The sequence below is a fragment of the Anas acuta genome, chromosome 1 (genome assembly GCF_963932015.1).
Source record: "Anas acuta chromosome 1, bAnaAcu1.1, whole genome shotgun sequence".
Taxonomy (NCBI): Eukaryota; Metazoa; Chordata; class Aves; order Anseriformes; family Anatidae; genus Anas; species Anas acuta.
In genome coordinates, this window is record NC_088979.1 from 145,061,358 (window position 1) to 145,080,302 (window position 18,945).

Below are 18,945 nucleotides of genomic sequence, written 5' to 3' on the forward strand. Positions count from 1 at the left end.
TATTTATTCCTATGAATATAATCGTAATATAGAAATCATAAAGAAATAATAAGTAGGGTAGGCATATGACAGTTTTTTCTAACTCTGGATTATTAACACAGCCAGCTACTATTAATTGTAACTTGTTCCAGCCATAAGAAAATTCTGAATTATCTCAGTGCACTCCATCCCGATCCCCAAGGTTTTGTACCGTGCACTATCACTAATTTTGTTCCTCCCGTCCCAACGTGTTTGTTTGTAGGATGGTACCTACCTCCTGCTTTGGATTTGAGGGAGCTGCTTTTTCTTATGCCAGCAATAGAACACTTTTTTTAAAGAAATTTCCTTTAGTCTGCAAGCATACGGATTTAAAGTTTCCAGTTTTGGCTATTTTTGTATGTCTCGATAGGTGTGGCTTTCCACAGTTTTGCCCATTTTGTCCGGCATTTAAATGTTGTGCTATCATGTTGGTTTTAACTTTTGATCATAAACTGTCTGCTTGGCATCTGAAAACAATTGGCTATTCCCATTCCTGAAACAGTGTTTTTAGTAATTGACCTTTTTGTCCTTCAAAGTACAGAAGCGATCTATGAATAGGAGTCAAAGCATCCTAGTTATTTCCCATGACTTCTTTCATTTCTTCTATGTGTCTGTCTTTCTGTCTCTGCCTGCCCGTCTCTTTCTCTCTAACAGCCCCTTTGAACCAGCTGATGCGCTGTCTTCGGAAATACCAATCCCGGACTCCCAGTCCCCTCCTTCATTCTGTCCCCAGTGAAATAGTGTTTGATTTTGAGCCTGGCCCAGTGTTCAGAGGTAGTTGGGCTCTTCTTTCTTGTTTTCACCCAAACAAAATAAGTAAAACCACAGATGCTGTTTGTGCCTCACCCTCACACCGTGTGTATGTAAGTGTGTGAGTTTATCAAAACACCTCTGTTTTTTGCTTGGCCTGGCTGGAATGCTTTGAATGTGCTTTCCACACATACCCACTTTCACCTTTACACGCTTGGAAATGACTATAAATAAAGCCTGACTTAAATCTTCTAAAGCAAGGAATTTCATAGTTGAGGTTTTTATATGGACCTTGACATAGTTTTTCGAAACAAAGGTCTTTGGATTGCATTAAAGTGATTTCAAAGACAACGTGATGTCCTTAACTTAGAATTTCCTTGACTGCTCAGTTTAAGTCAGTTCAGTGCTTTAGCAGTTTCTATGTTTAATAATCTTTACTTTGAAACATAATCTAGGAAATCAAATGTGAATTACAAACATTTCCATTGATATCTTGTCAGGTCTCAAGGTTTTCAAGCATGGCAAGTTGCCATGGCAACTTTCAACAAATACTGCATTTTGAGAATGTTTTATTGATACAGCTTTGGGGCCCTGGATCGTTTAGGCTATGTAATTTGTATTTGGTAAATTTCCAGTGAAACAGTGTTTGTTTGTGCCCTGAACTGCATAAAGTAATAGTCGTCCATTCTCACGTCATTGACTCTGGGGTAATTCAGGCCTAAAGCTGTCAATGGATCTGTTGTATTGCACAAAATCCCCCCAAAAACATGGGATTTCATATGCTGGAGAAACCAAGTACTAAGTAATAGCATGAAATAGAAATATTTTGTCTATATGTATAAATGTAGATATGGGTAGTTAAGTGCATGTAGTATGGTTTTCAAATGCTACCATCTTGGCTGTTTCAAAGACTTTTGTTGCAGAATATATCAGGAGGAGTTCACCATATGAACTGACTTGTAAAATGGTTCCAGAAATCTTTGTAAGAAGACAGATGTAAGAAGACAAGCAAACTGACTACAGAATGGAATATGTTAAATATAGCTTCAGAGCCCAAGCTAATAACTTAAGTCCAACGTTATCTGAAGTATTTCACAGTACTTCCAATAACTTAGAAAATAAGCCCTCTGGAATTATTACGAACAGATTAACTATCATGCTCCACAATGTGCTGAAACTATTTCCACAGAAGGGTGGATATTGTGTTAGCGTTTCTATATCTTGGTATTAAAATTTAAGTAGGAGACTCCAGTTACTTCTAAAGAAAACAGAATGTGTTTTCTTTAACGTCTTAAAGTACAGCTTTGATTTTAAAGAGAAAATCTCTAAGCCAGTAAAATTTTGGAAAATAGCTCATGTTCTGGAAGCATCATAGATTTAATTTGACATATGTTTGCTTACAGACAAGTAATGTACTGAAGTTTAACAGTATAGGAACCATAAAGTAAATATGAACAAAAATGCATTCTTTAGGTCACTGTTTTCCAGCTGCTTGTAAGTGTAGTTAGGATGCCCAATTATGCATTATTGTTGCTTTACCACATGGGACAGAGTTCATGGATGCTGTATCCCATTTTTGATGTGTTGGTATGCCATTATCGTGCTCTTCCACTTTTAAATATATGGATTTGAGCTCAATGAGGAAAAGGAGTGATGGAAACATATAGTGAGATAAATTAGCACACACAGTGGCTGAACTCAAGCACTAGTTACAAAAGTTACAAAGTGAATTTTGAATTCAAGTTGGCATTAGGAGACTTTTTTGGTAATAAAGGGGCTTCTGAAGGAACATGAGGAGGAGTATTGTCCTCCACCACTGATGTACGAGAAAGCCCTGGAACGGTGGAGGTCCGGTACAATGACGTGCATTGTTTAGCAGAGCAGCGTGAACTTAATTAACAGTTGACCCTATTTTATGTCCTTTGCATCAGGAGGGTCAGCATAACCTTGTTACTAATAATTATGGTGTATTTTAAAAAGCAGCATCTAGTTAAAGTGTTCTATTTGTAAAGAGCCATTGGGGCTCTGAAAGACAGCTCTGTTAGTGACATTTTCCTACATAGCTTTGTTTAGACAGCATATGTGCTGGAGATGTACAGTTCTAGTTTGTACTTAATAGAATATGTTTCAAATAGCTAAGTAAAGTATTTGTTCCTTTGAAATCCTTTGTACAGTCTTATATTTACTTTTAAATAAGAGCTCCCTACTAAGAGATAGCTTTAAAACAGCCAAATGGTTTTGAGGTGGCACTTGGAGACTCAGCTAGAAACCTTTTCAATTTTTTGCATTTAGTCAATTTTGATTCCAAAGTACAGCATCTCAGTTGTTTATTGGGTCCCAAAAAGCTTAGCTACAAGAAATCTGAGAGGCAGCTACTGCTAACTAAAATGCTACTACTTTTCTTGTCAAAGAAACTGGTGGAATTCAAAGCAAACATATGTATTTTTTCTAGTTAAAGAGACTTTGTCCCTCTAATTCAGGACCAAGAGACTGAGGACTATCAGGGATACAGAGATGTTTGACTTGTCTCTTCCTGTTACCTAAGACTTGAGCACTAATCTAGTATTAGTACAATATTTCCAAAGAACGTGTTTGTTCCCTCTTAACATTTACATTGATGTTTGGAGATACTGCATCTTAAAAAACATCCTCGCACCTAGTATCTACATTCTTGTAAGTTGGCCTCTTAGAGATAAAAATGATTCTGTTTCTGAAATTTAGGTTCAACTGCAGGTTTGTCTGCAACACCTCCTGCCTCTTTGCCTGGGTCACTCACTAATGTGAAAGCGTTACAGAAATCACCAGGACCCCAACGAGAAAGGAAATCATCCTCATCCTCAGAAGACAGAAATAGAATGGTAAGAGAAAAATCAGCTATTTTCACTCATAGTATGGTATATTCGTAGTATAGAAGTATTACATATCCATGTTCTTCTCACTTTTCTTTCATCATAGTCGTCTGAATTATTTTGAAGGTATTATAATTATTGAGGACTTTAAGCCAATAGATAATGGAATATTGAAATCATGGGACTGATATATAAATCATCTAAATCATTGACTGTATTCACTTTTCCTCCATTGCACCCAGAAGTCTTGGCGTGCTTTATGTTATAAAGCCAGTTTCCATTCAAAGAACAGCTTAATTTTCCCCATCATGTTTCATGAACAGTGAAAGTTTTCTAATGAATCTCAAATATAACAGTACATAACAATTACTGCATTTATTTAATTTACAATTTAACCATGCGACTGAATAAGAATTGAAAACTAAATGAGACTTTCCTTTTAGTAAAAATAAAAATCTCAATTTTTACTGATTTTAACATTGCCCAAAATCTGTGGTAAGTATTTCATGTCAAGAAATTATTTAGTATACCCGTATGCTGAGAGTATATGCCTAGCTTGAAAACTCAAATGCAGCATTTGAGAAAAAATATTTTAGGATTTTAATTATATGAAATTCTGATATCAAATCAGAAATTTATTAATTTATATAATATCTTTACATTTATAATGTATATAATTTATTAGTTTACATAATTTATTTATTAAAGTAAAGGACCTATTTTCACAGGCATTAATGCACTTTCTTTCTTTCTTACTATTTGTGCATTTATGTAAAGAAAACCCTTGGTCGACGGGATTCAAGTGATGATTGGGAGATACCAGATGGACAGATCACAGTTGGACAAAGGATAGGATCTGGATCATTTGGAACAGTCTACAAAGGAAAGTGGCATGGTACGTGGCCGTCACAGCAAACAGTTACTCTTAAGCAAATGACATTGCCTGCTGGGGGCCTCCCAGCTGGAAAGCAACTTTACAGGAAAAGGTCTGGGGTTCCTGCTGGACACCAAGTTAAACATAAGCCACCAATTTGGCCTTGTCACAAAGAAGGCTAATGATATCCTGGGTTGCTTTAGGTGAAGCATTGCTAGGAGGTTGAGGGAGGTGATCCTTCCCCTCTACCTCATCACTGGTGAGACTACACCTGGAGTGCTGGGTCAGAGTCTGAACTCTCCAGTACAAGAGAGACATGGAGATACTGGAGAGACCCCAGCAAAGCACCATGAGGTTGATTAAACAGCATTAAATAGCATCTCTGCTATAAGGAAAGGCTGAGAGAGCTGGGGCGATGCAGCCTGGAGAAGAGAAGACTCAGAGGGAGATCTTGTCTCTCTATATAGAAATACTTGAAGGGACAGTAGAAAGAGGATGGAGCATGGTAATGGCCACAAAGTGAAACACAGGAGATTCTGTCTGATAATCAGGAATCACTTCTTTACAGTGAAGGTGACCAAGCACTGAAATAGGTTGCCCAGAGAGGTTGTGGAGTCTCCCTCCTTGGAGATGCTCAAAAGCTGTCTGGACATGGCCTTGGGTGAAAGGTTCCAGGTGGCCCTGCTTAAGCAACAGGGTTCAACAACATTGCCTCCAGAGGTCACTTCCAACCTCAACTATTCTGTAACCTGAGAATACTTTTTAAATTTCAAAAGTACTGTGTTAAGTAATATTAGAACTGCAAACAGTTTAGAAACTTGACTCTTGCGTGTTCTTCTCAATGAAATGTAGTTACTAGAAAGACTGAAATATCCATGTCTTTTTACAGAATATTTACTATTAATATTTTAGTGGTTTATTTCACTAAAGCTAGAAAATAGATAATCTCAATATTTCCGATTTTCTGTACATTATTTTCTTAATTGTGGAATCTATGTCAATGGTACTTACTTAAAATATTTGTTTTAAAGGTGATGTGGCAGTGAAAATGTTGAATGTTACAGCACCCACACCTCAACAGTTACAGGCTTTCAAAAATGAAGTAGGAGTGCTCAGGTAAGAATATTTTTAATAGCATAAAATCATTTGTGTAAATCTATGCTTCTGTAATCATTGAGTTTCATATTTCTATTAGACTACATTGGTCATATTCCTTCATGATGATAATTGGGATAGAAAGTATAACTTCCCATTTAAAACATTTATTTCTATCCACTGCTAATTTGTCCTTCTCTCATATATCCATACCTTCTGTCTGAGTATAGATATACCGAATAACATATGTAGACTGATGATGAGTATATCTATATCCAAACACTCAAAACAGACTGTTTTTTGCTGTTGTAGTACCTATAGGACAGTCAAGCCTATAGGTGAACTTGTGGGACTTTTGCTCTCATCCACGTTCTGAGATTGAAGGAGAGTGTACCTAATTGCTGTTTTCCAGCAATTACTGACCAGGTTTTCAATTGTTCAGTAGTTTCTATCCAGTAGCATTGACTCCTCAAAAAAAAAAAGTAATTTTTTTTTTCATAGTCATTTTTTGATTTTCTTTTCTCCTGTCTGCTGCTTGTACATTCTCAAATAAAGTATTTGTCTTGGGTTCAGTTCTCACTAGAGGATGTATCAACGTGACACCATACAGTATTTCTGGTGGAATACCACTAGCATCCAATTACAATCTTAACCATAATTCTGTTTTATGAAACAAAATAGACACTTCTTGGCTCTGGAAAATTGATGTGTTGAGCTGGGTGCCTGTGCTGGAGGAGGGTCCCCCATAAAGTGCATGGTGAAACTCCTAAGTCCATAGCTGTGGAAGTAGAGGCCTTGTGGCATATCTGTTCAGGAGAACTTAGTGGAACCCAAAGCATAGCATCAAAAATCTTGTAGTCCATCCCTAGTCTGGATTTCTCCTGGCAGTCCTGTGGCTGAAGTCTAGCCCTTCTCTGTTGATCCTTTTGGCATTTACAGTAAGTGGTCAATTGTCCTATCCTTTGACCCAGACAGGCCAGATACACCCATCATCATGCCTTTCCCATTATGCTTCATCAGTACTTCCTTGAGATAGGATTTGCAAGAAATTGATTATTTTTGTTTACTCAGCAGTTTACTTGCAGTATCACTTGACAGATCCTCACACCTGAAAAGGGCACAGTTTTATAGTCTAGAACTGTCCTAGCCTGCACTGCTGAGAGGACTAACAGGGTCACAGTCAAGGCTCTCATGGTAGTTTTTTAATATAAGAAAATATAAAGAGCTGCCAACAAACAGCACAGCATACAGATTTAAGAAGTTACCACAGGTTTTAAGTTTGGTCTGTTAGGTTTCTTCAAGCAGTGAGAAGGCTGCCTTCAATACTGAGCTGTGTAGAAGGAAGATTGCTTTTTCCTCAGCCTCTGGGAAACCTAAGAAAGACTCCAGAATGCTTAGGTGCCTCATCTTTGTGATCTCTAGTTGGTATGTTTGGTGGAATCTAGTTCTTCTTCATGTCCATTTGATGACACTAAGAATGTGATTGAGTTCCTGGGGAATTAGGAGAATCTTTCAGATTTTACAATGTATCAGTAGACTCTTCGAGGCCTTGATTCTACTGGGATATCTGCTGAGATAACCTTGGGATTATGCTTTGAGAAGTTTTTATGTCTAGTTTCTTCTTCTTTGAAAGAGGTTTGATTTAATGTGACCAAATCTCTGTGGTGAACCCCAGTCTATCCCAGTACTGTTTGGAAACAAGTTCATAGAGAGTATCGTAACTTTACAGAGGTACAGTTTTCATACCTGTTCCCATCATTTTTCATGTGCTAGCTCCAGAAAGTAAATGATTTTTATCAAAGTACTAAAAAAAATGAAGCCTTGTCAAGGAAGCATGTTGATTGTTTCTGAAGGAAAAGGTTGCATTTCCTGGAAGTCACCGAGACTGCAATTTCATTTGGGATGTCCTTCTGCTTGATGGGCACCAACATGTATGGCTGAACTAAGGTTACACAAGACCAGGCCTGCCTTCAAACAATCAATGTTCCTCATAGACTTAGTGATAGCATCTTCTGAGCATTTTTCTGAGCATTCCTGTGCTGTTTTTTTTTGCAAAATCAAGAGAAAGCAATGCTTGCTCCAGAATACCTGCTCCTTGTTAATTAAGCAATAAAGGTTATAGGCTGTAATAATTCATTAGACTGAATCTAGAAATGGATTATCTTAGGGGAAGCTGAGATTGACCGAAGACCTTCTGTTTGGAAAGATGCATTTGGTTCTGCCTGTTTATTTACATGTATTTGTTTGTTTGTTTGTTTGTTTGTTTTCCCTCGTCAATTTTCTCCTGATATACTTTTTTTTTCCCCCAACAGGAAAACACGGCATGTGAATATCCTTCTTTTTATGGGTTATTCAACAAAGCCTCAGTTGGCTATTGTTACCCAATGGTGTGAGGGGTCAAGTTTATATCACCATCTACACATCATTGAGACCAAATTTGAAATGATTAAACTAATTGATATTGCACGACAGACTGCACAAGGCATGGAGTAAGTCTCTTATTATCTCTTTGCAAATGAGTGTTGTGACAGTGTTTGTGTATCTCTTTCACACTGTGACTGACATTGGCAAACTAGATTAGCTGTCTGTCAGTTTGCCAAGTCCAGAGTCCTGCCTTAATCAAAGTATTTGAAGAGTTTATTATTTTGATCAGTAAAATAGACTTCAGGGTCTTTTTCTGGAACATAGAGAAGTACACATAATCAAGGAATATGGTCTCTGAAAGAAGAATGCAAGTTTAACCACACTGTAATTATCTTTAATCTTGTGAGAAAAGATTTCTGTTCAAGGCTTTATGGTCTTCACAGTGCAGATAGACTTAGGGTAAGAGTTTAAAAAGAAACACCCTGCAAATGAAAGTACAGAACTGTGTAATATAACCCAGAATGCAGACAGCCCTGTTAGTGAAAAGAATGCCGTTTCTTTCATATTTCTCGTAAGTGTTGTAGCTCTCTAAATAAAGTAATAAATTTCAGCATTTGAAGAAAACATAACTATTTTGTTCTAAGGACTGTGTGTTAAGTAATCCTTCCTCCCATTGACAGCAATGGAGGGAATTGGAATTTACAAAACTAGCCCAATATTGTATGTCAAAATCAGAACACTGATGTAAGACAGAAAAATCACCCTTCAGCTGGAAAACCACTATGGTGATTGCAGTTAATTGTGCACTTTTTCTACTGAGTATTCGATTATATTTTCAGTCAAGAGGTGGGGAGATGTTTGCAGCAACTGGCCTCAGCCTTCTATTTGCCTGCTGATATCCCCAGGCTCCCTCTGTAGGTAGTGGAGATATAGAAACTGTTCTTTGAGCATGATTCAAGGCAGGAACATAAAATGGGGCTTTTCCACAGATTTGTGCCACTCTAAGTGATTAAACAAAGAGCTGTGTTGCCCAATAGATTAAACAAACAGCTTTGTTGCCTAATTTAGGCTATATCTATGCTGTGGGGCAAGTACTCTCCTCTGACCTCCCTGCAGTCTATTTATCCATTCTGCAATCTGGGGTTCTCTTTTCCAGTCCCAAACTAAAAAACAGTCAGCTTGTGTCATGGGATACACATAGAGACTTGGAAACACTTTTAGGTCCCATGATTTGGAAACACCTAGGCTAAAGCTGTGACTTACCCCACAAAGTGTCATGATAGTCACCGTCAAGGCTGGGAGGCAGAGCCTTCAGCACTGAATGGCATGTCAAAAACTACTGACATTCTTTAGTTCTGATTCTGAATATTGACTTAGGCAACTGAAAAGCAGAAGTTAACATGTAATTGCTGTTTTATTCTTCAGTAACAACAGGTTGGAGGTGGAAATCTAAGCTTTATTTTGTTTTTCTTTTCTCCTGTGACTGTTGCAAGATCTTTCATGGATTGCTGATGTTTTAGTGCTTTAACAAACGTGTGCAGTTTGGATATCTATAGAGTTTGTGTTTTGGTAATACAATGAACTTCGAGCTGTTCATTAGTGGAATAACATCTAACCCATCTAATCTATGATGTTCCTTTTCAGTTATTTGCATGCCAAGTCAATCATCCACCGAGACCTCAAGAGTAATAGTATCCTTTCCTAGAAATGTGATTCTGGAATCTGACAGCATTCTTTTTTTTTTTTTTTTTTTTTATTATTACTAGTTTTGATTTGTTTTTCCTTCCAGAAATGACCTTATTGAAGTGAAAACCTCTTCATGTGTGATTATTTGTTGAGTTGAAATTTGGTTGAGAAGGCGTTATATAATCAGTAGAAAAGTAATGAATACTTACTATGTCTATTGCTGTGATTCCAATAACATAGCGCGTTTTGTTGCAGTTTAACAAAGAATTTCACATCATTGGGTTTCTACTTGTAATGAAAGATTTTTCCATTTCACTCGTGGAGTGTATTCAGCTTCTAGTGGTTGAGTACTTGGCATTTCAAGAAAGTCACCTGGGCTGTAGGCTGTTCAGCAATGGCCTAGTCTTAAATATGTAACCCTACAGTACCATAATTCATCATGCTGGCTGCTTAGAACCTGTATTATGTAACTTTCTTTAAAGGTAGTGAACGGTTAAAACTGTTATGTCTATAAAGTTGCAAGTTTTTAGCTGTTTATTGTTCTTAGAGGACAGAACCAGTACTGTTTGTTTTCCCTTAACATTTCCCACTTAGATATTTTTCTTCATGAAGACCTCACAGTAAAAATAGGTGACTTTGGTCTAGCTACAGTGAAATCACGATGGAGTGGATCTCATCAATTTGAACAGTTGTCTGGATCTATTCTATGGATGGTAAGTAAAGGGGAAGTGGTGTGTCTGTTTTAACTGATTTAAGGGTATTTGACCAAGCTTTCTCAGGCTATCCTTCCAGCGCATGGACGCATGCAAACAATCTGAAGCTGGAAAGACCAAGCAGTACTTAGAAGTTCTAAGTGAATTTCAGTTTTTGTTTAAGCATATTTTCCAATAGTCACAAGAAACAAACAAACCTCAGTGTCGTCTTCCCCTGTACTAAGGGTTAAACTGACAGGAAAAAAAATTGCCTAAGGAAGGATGTGATCAATTCAGGGTTGAGTTTTAAGGATTCACACATGGTTACACTGAAGATGTCATGCAAACTGCTTAAATCTTCTAAGAAGTATAGTTATGACCTCTGTTGCAACTCATCTTTCTTTGTTTCCACTTGAAGAAACTGAAGGTTCTGTTAGTTGACATTATTTTCAGTGCTGTTATAATTCTAGTTTCAAAATATCTTCTTAGCCTGAACAGGGTCACTTTGTTCTGTCATAGATCAATAAAGGGATAACCAAGCTAAATGGAAGCAATGAGAGATTGGTTATTGATACAGATTTTGAGATTTGTGTCATTATCCCCTCTATATTAGAACTCAGTAACACCTGAAGCCAGGAGCGGGCCTTGCACCTCTTATACTCTGGACGAGTCCATATTTTGTTTCTGGTATGCAAGGTGCAGCCTGGCGTGGTGAAATATTTCCTTTTGTTCCTTCCTAATTGTTTCCTTTTGTGGTACAGGCACCAGAAGTTATAAGGATGCAAGACAAAAACCCGTACAGTTTTCAGTCGGATGTGTATGCGTTTGGGATTGTTCTTTATGAATTGATGACTGGACAGTTACCATACTCAAACATCAACAACAGGGACCAGGTAAAAAGAGCATGGGCTTGAGAAGGGGTTGACTTCAGTCAGCTGTGGCCTGAAGAAGAGTGATGTAGTCCTGTGAAGTGCCTGTTCTGTTGTTTTGTGCGTTCCATTTGTGTTTCTGATGTTCTGAGATGACGTTTCTACATTTAGATCTGCCTCAGCCACATAACACCAATTTACTCACTTCTCTCGAGGTTTTTTTTTTTCTTCTTCTTTTGTTCCTTTTTTTACTTGAAGTATAGATTTTCAGATTCTGAGCTCGTTGCCAGGATACTTATTAAGGAGAGAGCAGGTTACTTAATAGTAATCTAGTTTAGAATAGTTCTGCAAAGCAGAAACGATTCTCTGTATGTTCAGTTACTCCTCTTTCTTTTCCACCTCCTGAACCGCCTTGAATAACAGCTCAGGAACAGGACTGACAAAATGGAATGGCAATCATCTCAGTGAGTGTTCCATATTCATTCCAGTCTTGAGAAATGCATGCACCATCTAATGGAGTTTCAGGATATCAGCATTTCTCAAACTCTGCTTGATGGAGCATATGACTTTCCAGAGTGTTTGAATCCTGTAAGATTACTTAATTGTGAACAAATATTCCATAAGTCTAATGATACCCCACGCCTGTAATATGTCTCCACAGGATAGGCATGTTCGGGAAGGCTTGTCTGATTTATCATTTCTCTGTCAAATCTGGAAATAGGATCTATGCATCAAGACCTTTGGTGTAAACTATTCCTTATCTGGCTGGTGATATATTTATGTTGTATCTCTGTCCGCATCCCTTGTTTTTTTTCACTGTCAGTACTTGAGAATTGCAACCATAGCAACGTTCATCTGTGAATGCCATTTTATAAGGCTGCTTCCATATTTGTCGGAACACTTCATTCCAATTCATCAGATTTGGAGTGACTCCTCTTTTTGTATTTTTTTTCTGTTCTTTAAACAAAGGGAAGTGTCTAGATTCCTGACCAGATGGTTTTAGCCTTCTAAAAGTAGTATTCAGACATTGTTTTGTTTTCACCTTTTAAGTTTTGAATCAGGAACCCTGTGAAATGGGTGCTCACATTTGAGTGCCGAAACAAATTTTAAATTACAAGTTAACCCAGCATAAAAAATGTGATCTGATCTCTTGATTTTTTTTCATCCTCCGTTGTTTGAAAGAGATGGAAATATTGCCCACTCTGTATTGATGCTTCTACATCAGATAATGTGTCACAACTGACATTTTTAGTGAGCAAAACATCATTCTTGTTACACCTCTAAGAGTTTTTCTGACTTTAACAGATTTTTATAGACAGTCTAGGACTCTTCTTATAGTGATAATCTTTTTCTAACATCTAATCAATATATTAATCCCTGTGTTATATACAAACAGTGTATCAGAAACAAAAATACTGATGGTTTTTGAATAATTTTAAATTAAGTAGTGTAATTATTTAGGAAAGAATAACTGCTAGAAGGTGATAATTCTCTTTGCTGCAGAGGTTATGGATGGTATAGACAAGCCTTTACTATGAAATGCTGTTCTGGCACTTTTAAATTTCTGAAGAAACCATTTGGGTGATCTGCTGTACCGCGTAATGCAAATGCAGATGCAAGCTGAAAGTTGAAAAAGGACTGTGGTAGTGTTAGTGCAAATAGCATAGGTAGTTTGCTTGAGTTGTGTGTTTTGTTTTTTTGTTTTTGATTTTCTGGCAGGTTGTGGCTTTATTTTTTTGCCAATGTCAAGATATTGAAATAGTTATACTACATAAAATATAAGGCATGATACACCTGCTGGGTCTGTCTGACTGTTCAGAAAAGATAGTGATTATCTGCTGCAGCATGAATGGATCTTTGATTAGCTAGTTTGAAAGGGCTTTTTAGTGGCAGCACAACTGCAGTACTCAAACTGCATTACATTTGACCTTGGCTTGATGTGATGCTGTTTGATGGCTTTTTTAAAATATCCAGGAGCACATGAACCAGATTCATACTCTGCTTTCCTGCTTTCTATTAATTTACTTTGTTTTATACTTAAGTTTTATCCTTAGGTGAAATGTAAACCTTCCATGCAAAACAAATTACTGTAAAAATTCAAAGCCTGTCTGCCTCTAGGTGAATATCAAAATGGGCCTGTAATACTCAGTTTCTACAGACAAAAGGCAGTTTCATTTTTGTATGTGGTTTTCTTGGGGGTAGGGAGGTGTGGAGGTGGAAGGATGGTCACATGTCAATAATAAGTTTTAGTGGTAGAAAAGCAAACGAAAGAATTTATTCTCAAAAGGTAAGGTTTCTTTTAATAACTGAAGTCCACGTGTTTCCTAAAATGCCTTTCAGTGTGAACTTTCTGTTGACTTTCGTATTATGAAACAGAATATTTATTCTTAGGAACCGTATTCCTACCACAGTTGCTTATTCTTGTTTTTGTAACTGTTTTTGACACCAAAGAACTCTTCCTTAGATGTTCATTGCTATAAATGGTAACCATTTACTAGCATTCGTGTTTCTCCTAAATCTCTCTTAGAAGAGAAGGAGGAAGAAAAGTCTAATTTCTTGTCTTTACTGAACAAGCAAGCAAACATTACTCTTAACAAACCTGGTGATTTCACTTCCAGATGCTGTTCTTTGGGAGCAGAAAATTTGCTGCTGGAGCTAAAATAGTTTATAGCAAAACGTCCATCTTTGTTGTTGTTGTTTTTACTATTTATTTTACGAACTCATCTTCTTCCTCTTCATCTGTTTTTTTCCTAAAATAAAGATAATTTTTATGGTGGGACGAGGATATCTATCACCAGACCTCAGCAAAGTACGGAGCAACTGTCCAAAAGCTATGAAGAGATTAATGGCAGAATGCTTAAAAAAGAAAAGAGACGAGAGACCCCTTTTTCCACAGGTGAGGAGTGATTTTTCTTTAGTTCTCAGTAGATGTCCCAATTTAAAAACGGAAAATAAAGATCACTTATGAACTCTCTGGCTAGTTTAAGATTTTTTATATTAGTCCTACAGCAGGACTTCATAAGAATCCTGAATTAGACCTGGTTATTGTTCAATTAGAAATGTTAATTTTCAATTCAAAAAGTAGATAGTAAAATAGCTTATATAGTCAGAAAATCATTTATTTGTTGGAGAAAGTTTCCTGGGCAATAGCGAAATTAATGATTGCAATTAAACACATGAATTAGAGCTTGTTGTGTACGTTCTCAGAAATCTGTATGCTCTGCTCCTTCCTCTCCCCCAGGCTTTATGAGGGGAGTCTGATAGTTTGGAGACAAAACTTTATCATGCCTGCAGGGGGAGGTTTGGGTTCTAAAAGCTTGAAGGGGAAAATCTTAGTTTGTTTCGAGTGTACCAAAGCATTTTCAAAAATAAATCGAGCTCCCCCTGCTGGCTTTTTGGTAGATGGTGTTAGGGAGACAGCTTCCAGAGAAATTGTGTTTGTTTACGGCGATAATAGCTATAGGTAACAATGCATAAACAAGGAAGCAAATAAAAAGCAACTGTTTGCCATATGCTTACACAGGGAAATCAGCATGGCCTTTTAAAGGGGAAAATGAGACAGTTTCTTCACAAAATGTCCTTCTTGGCTCGTGAAGATGTAAGCACAAGAGTGCAGTGCAGTAATTTTTTTTAAGTTTCTGTTTCAATGTGTGTATAAATATCTTTTTTTGTAGTTGATTGATGTTCTGCCTTTGGTTTTAAGAGATTGTTACAACTTTAGAATAACTGATCGGTTATTTTTTGCTTGTTTTAGATTCTTGCCTCCATTGAGCTTCTGGCCCGGTCATTGCCAAAAATTCACCGCAGTGCATCTGAGCCGTCGTTAAACCGGGCTGGCTTCCAAACAGAGGATTTTAGTCTGTATGCTTGTGCTTCTCCAAAAACACCCATCCAAGCAGGGGGATACGGTGGGTTTCCAGTACACTGAAAAGACATGTGAAAGCATGTGCCTGTGTGTCTGTGAGCTGGTGTGTTCCGATGTGTGCAACACATTTGTACGTTCTCAGTTCCTACCAGCTACTTTTTTAAGGTTTATTGGGGGAATGAAGACTCACTTCCTAACACTGGGCATTGAATGTCCTGGGTACAAGTCTGTGTTGGTAAGGAGTGCCTTGGGAACAGCTGGCACAAGAAGATTTATAAGGTCACTTAAGAGAAATGGGAAAAGTCACTTCAAAATGAGTAAAACTCCTCTAAAGGTCATTGGGTGTCATTTTTGCCTAGTTTATTGATTGGAATTAGTTACTCAGGAGTGTATTTATTTTTAATCAACTCAAAGTTTTGTTTTGTTTTTCTTTCAGTTGAGCTCATTATTAAGGAGCATAAGGCTTTAGATCCTTCAGTTAGTAATGCTACTCACATGTGGGAAACAATTGGAAACATGAACTTAGCTGCAAGGCTGAGTGCAATCAAAACTGCTTGTGGTCAGCAGAAGTAAGCAGAAGCAACACATAATCCAAAGAAAGACCTTGGTGATGTGTGACACTTTTTTTAAAAAGTTAAGGTTTTAAAATAGTGCTGTTTAGAGAACATCTCTTCCTGCAGAGAAGTGGTGGCTTATTTTTGTTTGTTCATTTGGTTTTGTTTGTTTCGTTTCTGTTAGTTTTCATTTTTGCCTAAATGCTCTGATAGTTGCTCTATAGTTTAGACCATCTCAAAATGTTCTATTACAGTGCAACAAAAGAAATTCTCTATGTCTGCTTTTGCTGACTGGTATTGGTCTCTGTATCCTTCAGTTAGCAAGAACTTTCTAATTAAAAAAAAAAAAAGAAAAAAAAAAGCTTGGAACATAACTAAATAAGAGAAAAAAGCTGCTGCTAACGGATTTGAAAAAGCAGTTGTTTGCATGGAAATCAGTATTATACCATGAATTTTATTAAGGTGAAATACTTTAATTACTTTAATATTGTTAATAATACTACAGAACATGCTACTGCTCAGTGAGGGATTGTTTTTTTCACTTCTGTATGAAGCTGCTAGTTTGACTAGAATTGAATCAAACTAGATATCTCACTAAGAAAGTGAGAAGCCTTAGCACAATCCTCTCAGCTCACTTGAAAGATTTTATTTTTCTCTGGACCATTCCTGTGGAACAGGTGAATCAGAGTACTGGTTCAGGTTACATCAGTCTTTGATGTCAGATATGAAAACAAACAATAATATTATTAACAACTGTGTTCTTGCATATTTTGAAATTAATTACGCAGTTTTGTTTGTTTTAAGTAGTTAACCTGTTAATTTTCACAGATATTTCTGCATTGGAAACAAGCTATTGCTACTCTTGTTAGGACTTAAAGGGCCAGAAAGGTACTTATAGAGAGGTGCACATACTGTTAGCAATATGTTTTTGAAATAGATGAAGAAATTCCACAGAGATTTTCCTTTCTGCTGTCTTGCTGGCAACTGAGCCTTTTTCAAAACAGGAAAGTTAGAGAGTTTAAAGAGATGGAAGCAATTTTTACATTTGCTGGCCAGATTCTAATGGTCTTTTTGGCTTCTACTGTTGGAACAGTTTTGGAACTAACTTTTCTCTTTATGTTAGTCAAGAAAACTCAGCTGTTGAAACCTAGCTCTTATGGAAATAGTTATTGATGAAAGTTACTGTTTCAGAAAACCTGTTTCCCATCTTTCTGGTAGTTTTGCCTCATTTTGGCAGGCCTATCTTAAAATGAAAACAGGATTTAAATGGTTTTTTCCTCATAATCGTGTTTTTTTTTTAATTATTTTAGAAAGTCAGGAGGAATGCTTCTTAACCTTTGCGGTATGGTATTCAGTGCAGGCTGCAATGCCTATGTCAGTAAATAGCAAGAGGAGGGCTGTTGGGCATTCCGCAGAGTCTAGAATTGTATCATCCCACACAGAAAAGGCTTCACCACACTGAGAGTAATGGAGAGTGCAGAGCCTCCATCACTGCCTTACCTAGTCTTACTCTTTTTTTGGGTCTGCCAGATAGTTCAAGCAAGTTGTTCGTTGTAGTAGCCTTGGTTGTGGTTGTTAAGATTGTCCTTCATTGCTAGGAACTATAATTTATGGGGAAAAATGCTGCTATCCTTAGATGTGTTTGGCCCCATTGCCTGCTGTATGGTCAGTGCACTAGAATTCTTCCTGTGTCATTTGCTGTTCTTACACATCAGGCATGATTTGGGATCCATGACCATAACATGATCTTAGCTTCTTAGTAAGCATTTCATGAAGCCAAAAATAACACTGCTTTATGTTGATCATTGCCTTAATCTGGCATAAAGGCATTTAGGGGTTTAATTTATGTAGTTTATAATTGCATCTTCAGTGGAATTCTGAAACATATATAGGATAAAAAGGCCTAAATATACCTGTGGACCTGTGGATTTTGGTCAGTGTTTTCACAGATGTGACTCAGGTATATTATTTAGAAACAGGTATCTATAGGTCCTGAAAACAGGTCTGTAACAACCCAGGCTTTCTTGGGTAGGTAATTTATACTGTGTGTGATTCCTTTTTTCTTTACTTCTCTACATCTGAGTATAGAAACAAAATCTCTCCTTCCTTCTAGAAGGACCAGATCCTCTTAAGTGCTGCTGCATGTTCTTCTGAGGATATTAATTATCAACATCAGGCCCTGTTCCAAATATTTTATTTAGCCAGTGGATGGTATCCAGATCAGAAGATCAGCACAAGATCTGACAGAAAACTGCTTCTTTCTCACATGTTTTTTTCTGTGTCTGTTAATGTAATCCAGGCAAGTAGGTGTATTTGGTGTAGAAATACTTTCCTTCTGATAAGCCAGTTATTCTCATTTTCATTTGACAAGGCTTGCATGGGCCTGGAAGGGAACCATTCTTCTCTTTCCATTTCTTCTAAGAAAAGTGGCATCTACCCTGGGATAAGTAGAATAGTTAGGATGCCAGGTACATACCTTAGTGACCTCAGAAATTCAGCTCACCTTTAAATTTGTGAGCATAAAGGTTGGTAACTACATGCTAAATCCTTCCAGAAATAAGGGGCAGTTGGTTTGCTTAGAAAATGCCCTTATAATATATCATTTGGACGCAATAAGAAATAACATGGTGATCTTTTCCATACAGATATTTTGGAGGTGCATTTAAAATAGTGCATATAAAACATGAAAAGTATGAAAGACCAGTAGCAACTAACTCAAAAGGGCTCTGTAGATAGTGCAGCCTTTCAAATACTATGCACCCTTTAGAAAAAAAGGACTTTCTCTGTTACCCATCAAAGCAAGTATCCAAAGCTCTTCTTGGTAAAAAGCACACATCAGATGTCTGTCTCACAACAAATAAAAATGTAAAAATGTTGTTTTTATCGCATCCCAAATCACAAATTATGTGGTTTCATAGCTTCAGAGTAAACTGACCTCATTTGGAGCAGCCACAGCTCAGCTTCTTACCCTTGCACTGGGAAATGCTCCGTGTATTCCACAAGGGGGATCCTGTTCCTGCAGGACAGAGCATATCAGGACACATTCCTAAAGCTGTCTTCACTTCACCCATTCATTGCTCTCAAGCCAGACCTTCCAGTCCTGTGAACAGGACAATGGATTCATAGTCCAGGTTATTTCATTTACCTGCATGCATCCCGAGTCTCAGGAAGGGGTTGCCTGTGCTCTCTCCCCCTCCTACAGGTGGGATTTATTTGGGAGGATAAAAGAACCAGCTACAGATATTCTAGATCATCAGAGTAGAAAGGGTGACATAAAACATTTTAGCTACTCCTCAGAAAGTTCTGTTTTCACCTAACATGATGAGAAT

General features: G+C 37.3%; 1 protein-coding gene and 1 long non-coding RNA gene across 2 annotated transcripts in view; one reads left to right on the forward strand and one right to left on the reverse strand.

Moving 5' to 3' along the window:
• Positions 1-18,945, forward strand: part of BRAF (B-Raf proto-oncogene, serine/threonine kinase) — an 80,213-nt gene that overhangs the window by 53,183 nt on the left and 8,085 nt on the right. The window contains exons 10-18 of the mRNA XM_068663055.1: positions 3,490-3,626; positions 4,395-4,512; positions 5,523-5,607; positions 7,899-8,075; positions 9,595-9,641; positions 10,231-10,349; positions 11,090-11,221; positions 13,959-14,093; positions 14,952-15,105. Of these exons, the coding sequence (XP_068519156.1) occupies positions 3,490-3,626; positions 4,395-4,512; positions 5,523-5,607; positions 7,899-8,075; positions 9,595-9,641; positions 10,231-10,349; positions 11,090-11,221; positions 13,959-14,093; positions 14,952-15,105 (1,104 nt within the window). The remainder of the gene's footprint in view (positions 1-3,489; positions 3,627-4,394; positions 4,513-5,522; positions 5,608-7,898; positions 8,076-9,594; positions 9,642-10,230; positions 10,350-11,089; positions 11,222-13,958; positions 14,094-14,951; positions 15,106-18,945) is intronic.
• LOC137845700 (uncharacterized) lies at positions 17,794-18,701 on the reverse strand. Its single transcript, XR_011090254.1, has 2 exons — positions 18,552-18,701; positions 17,794-18,054 (listed from the first exon to the last, which is right to left on the reverse strand). It is a non-coding gene; the product is annotated as an uncharacterized lncRNA (long non-coding RNA).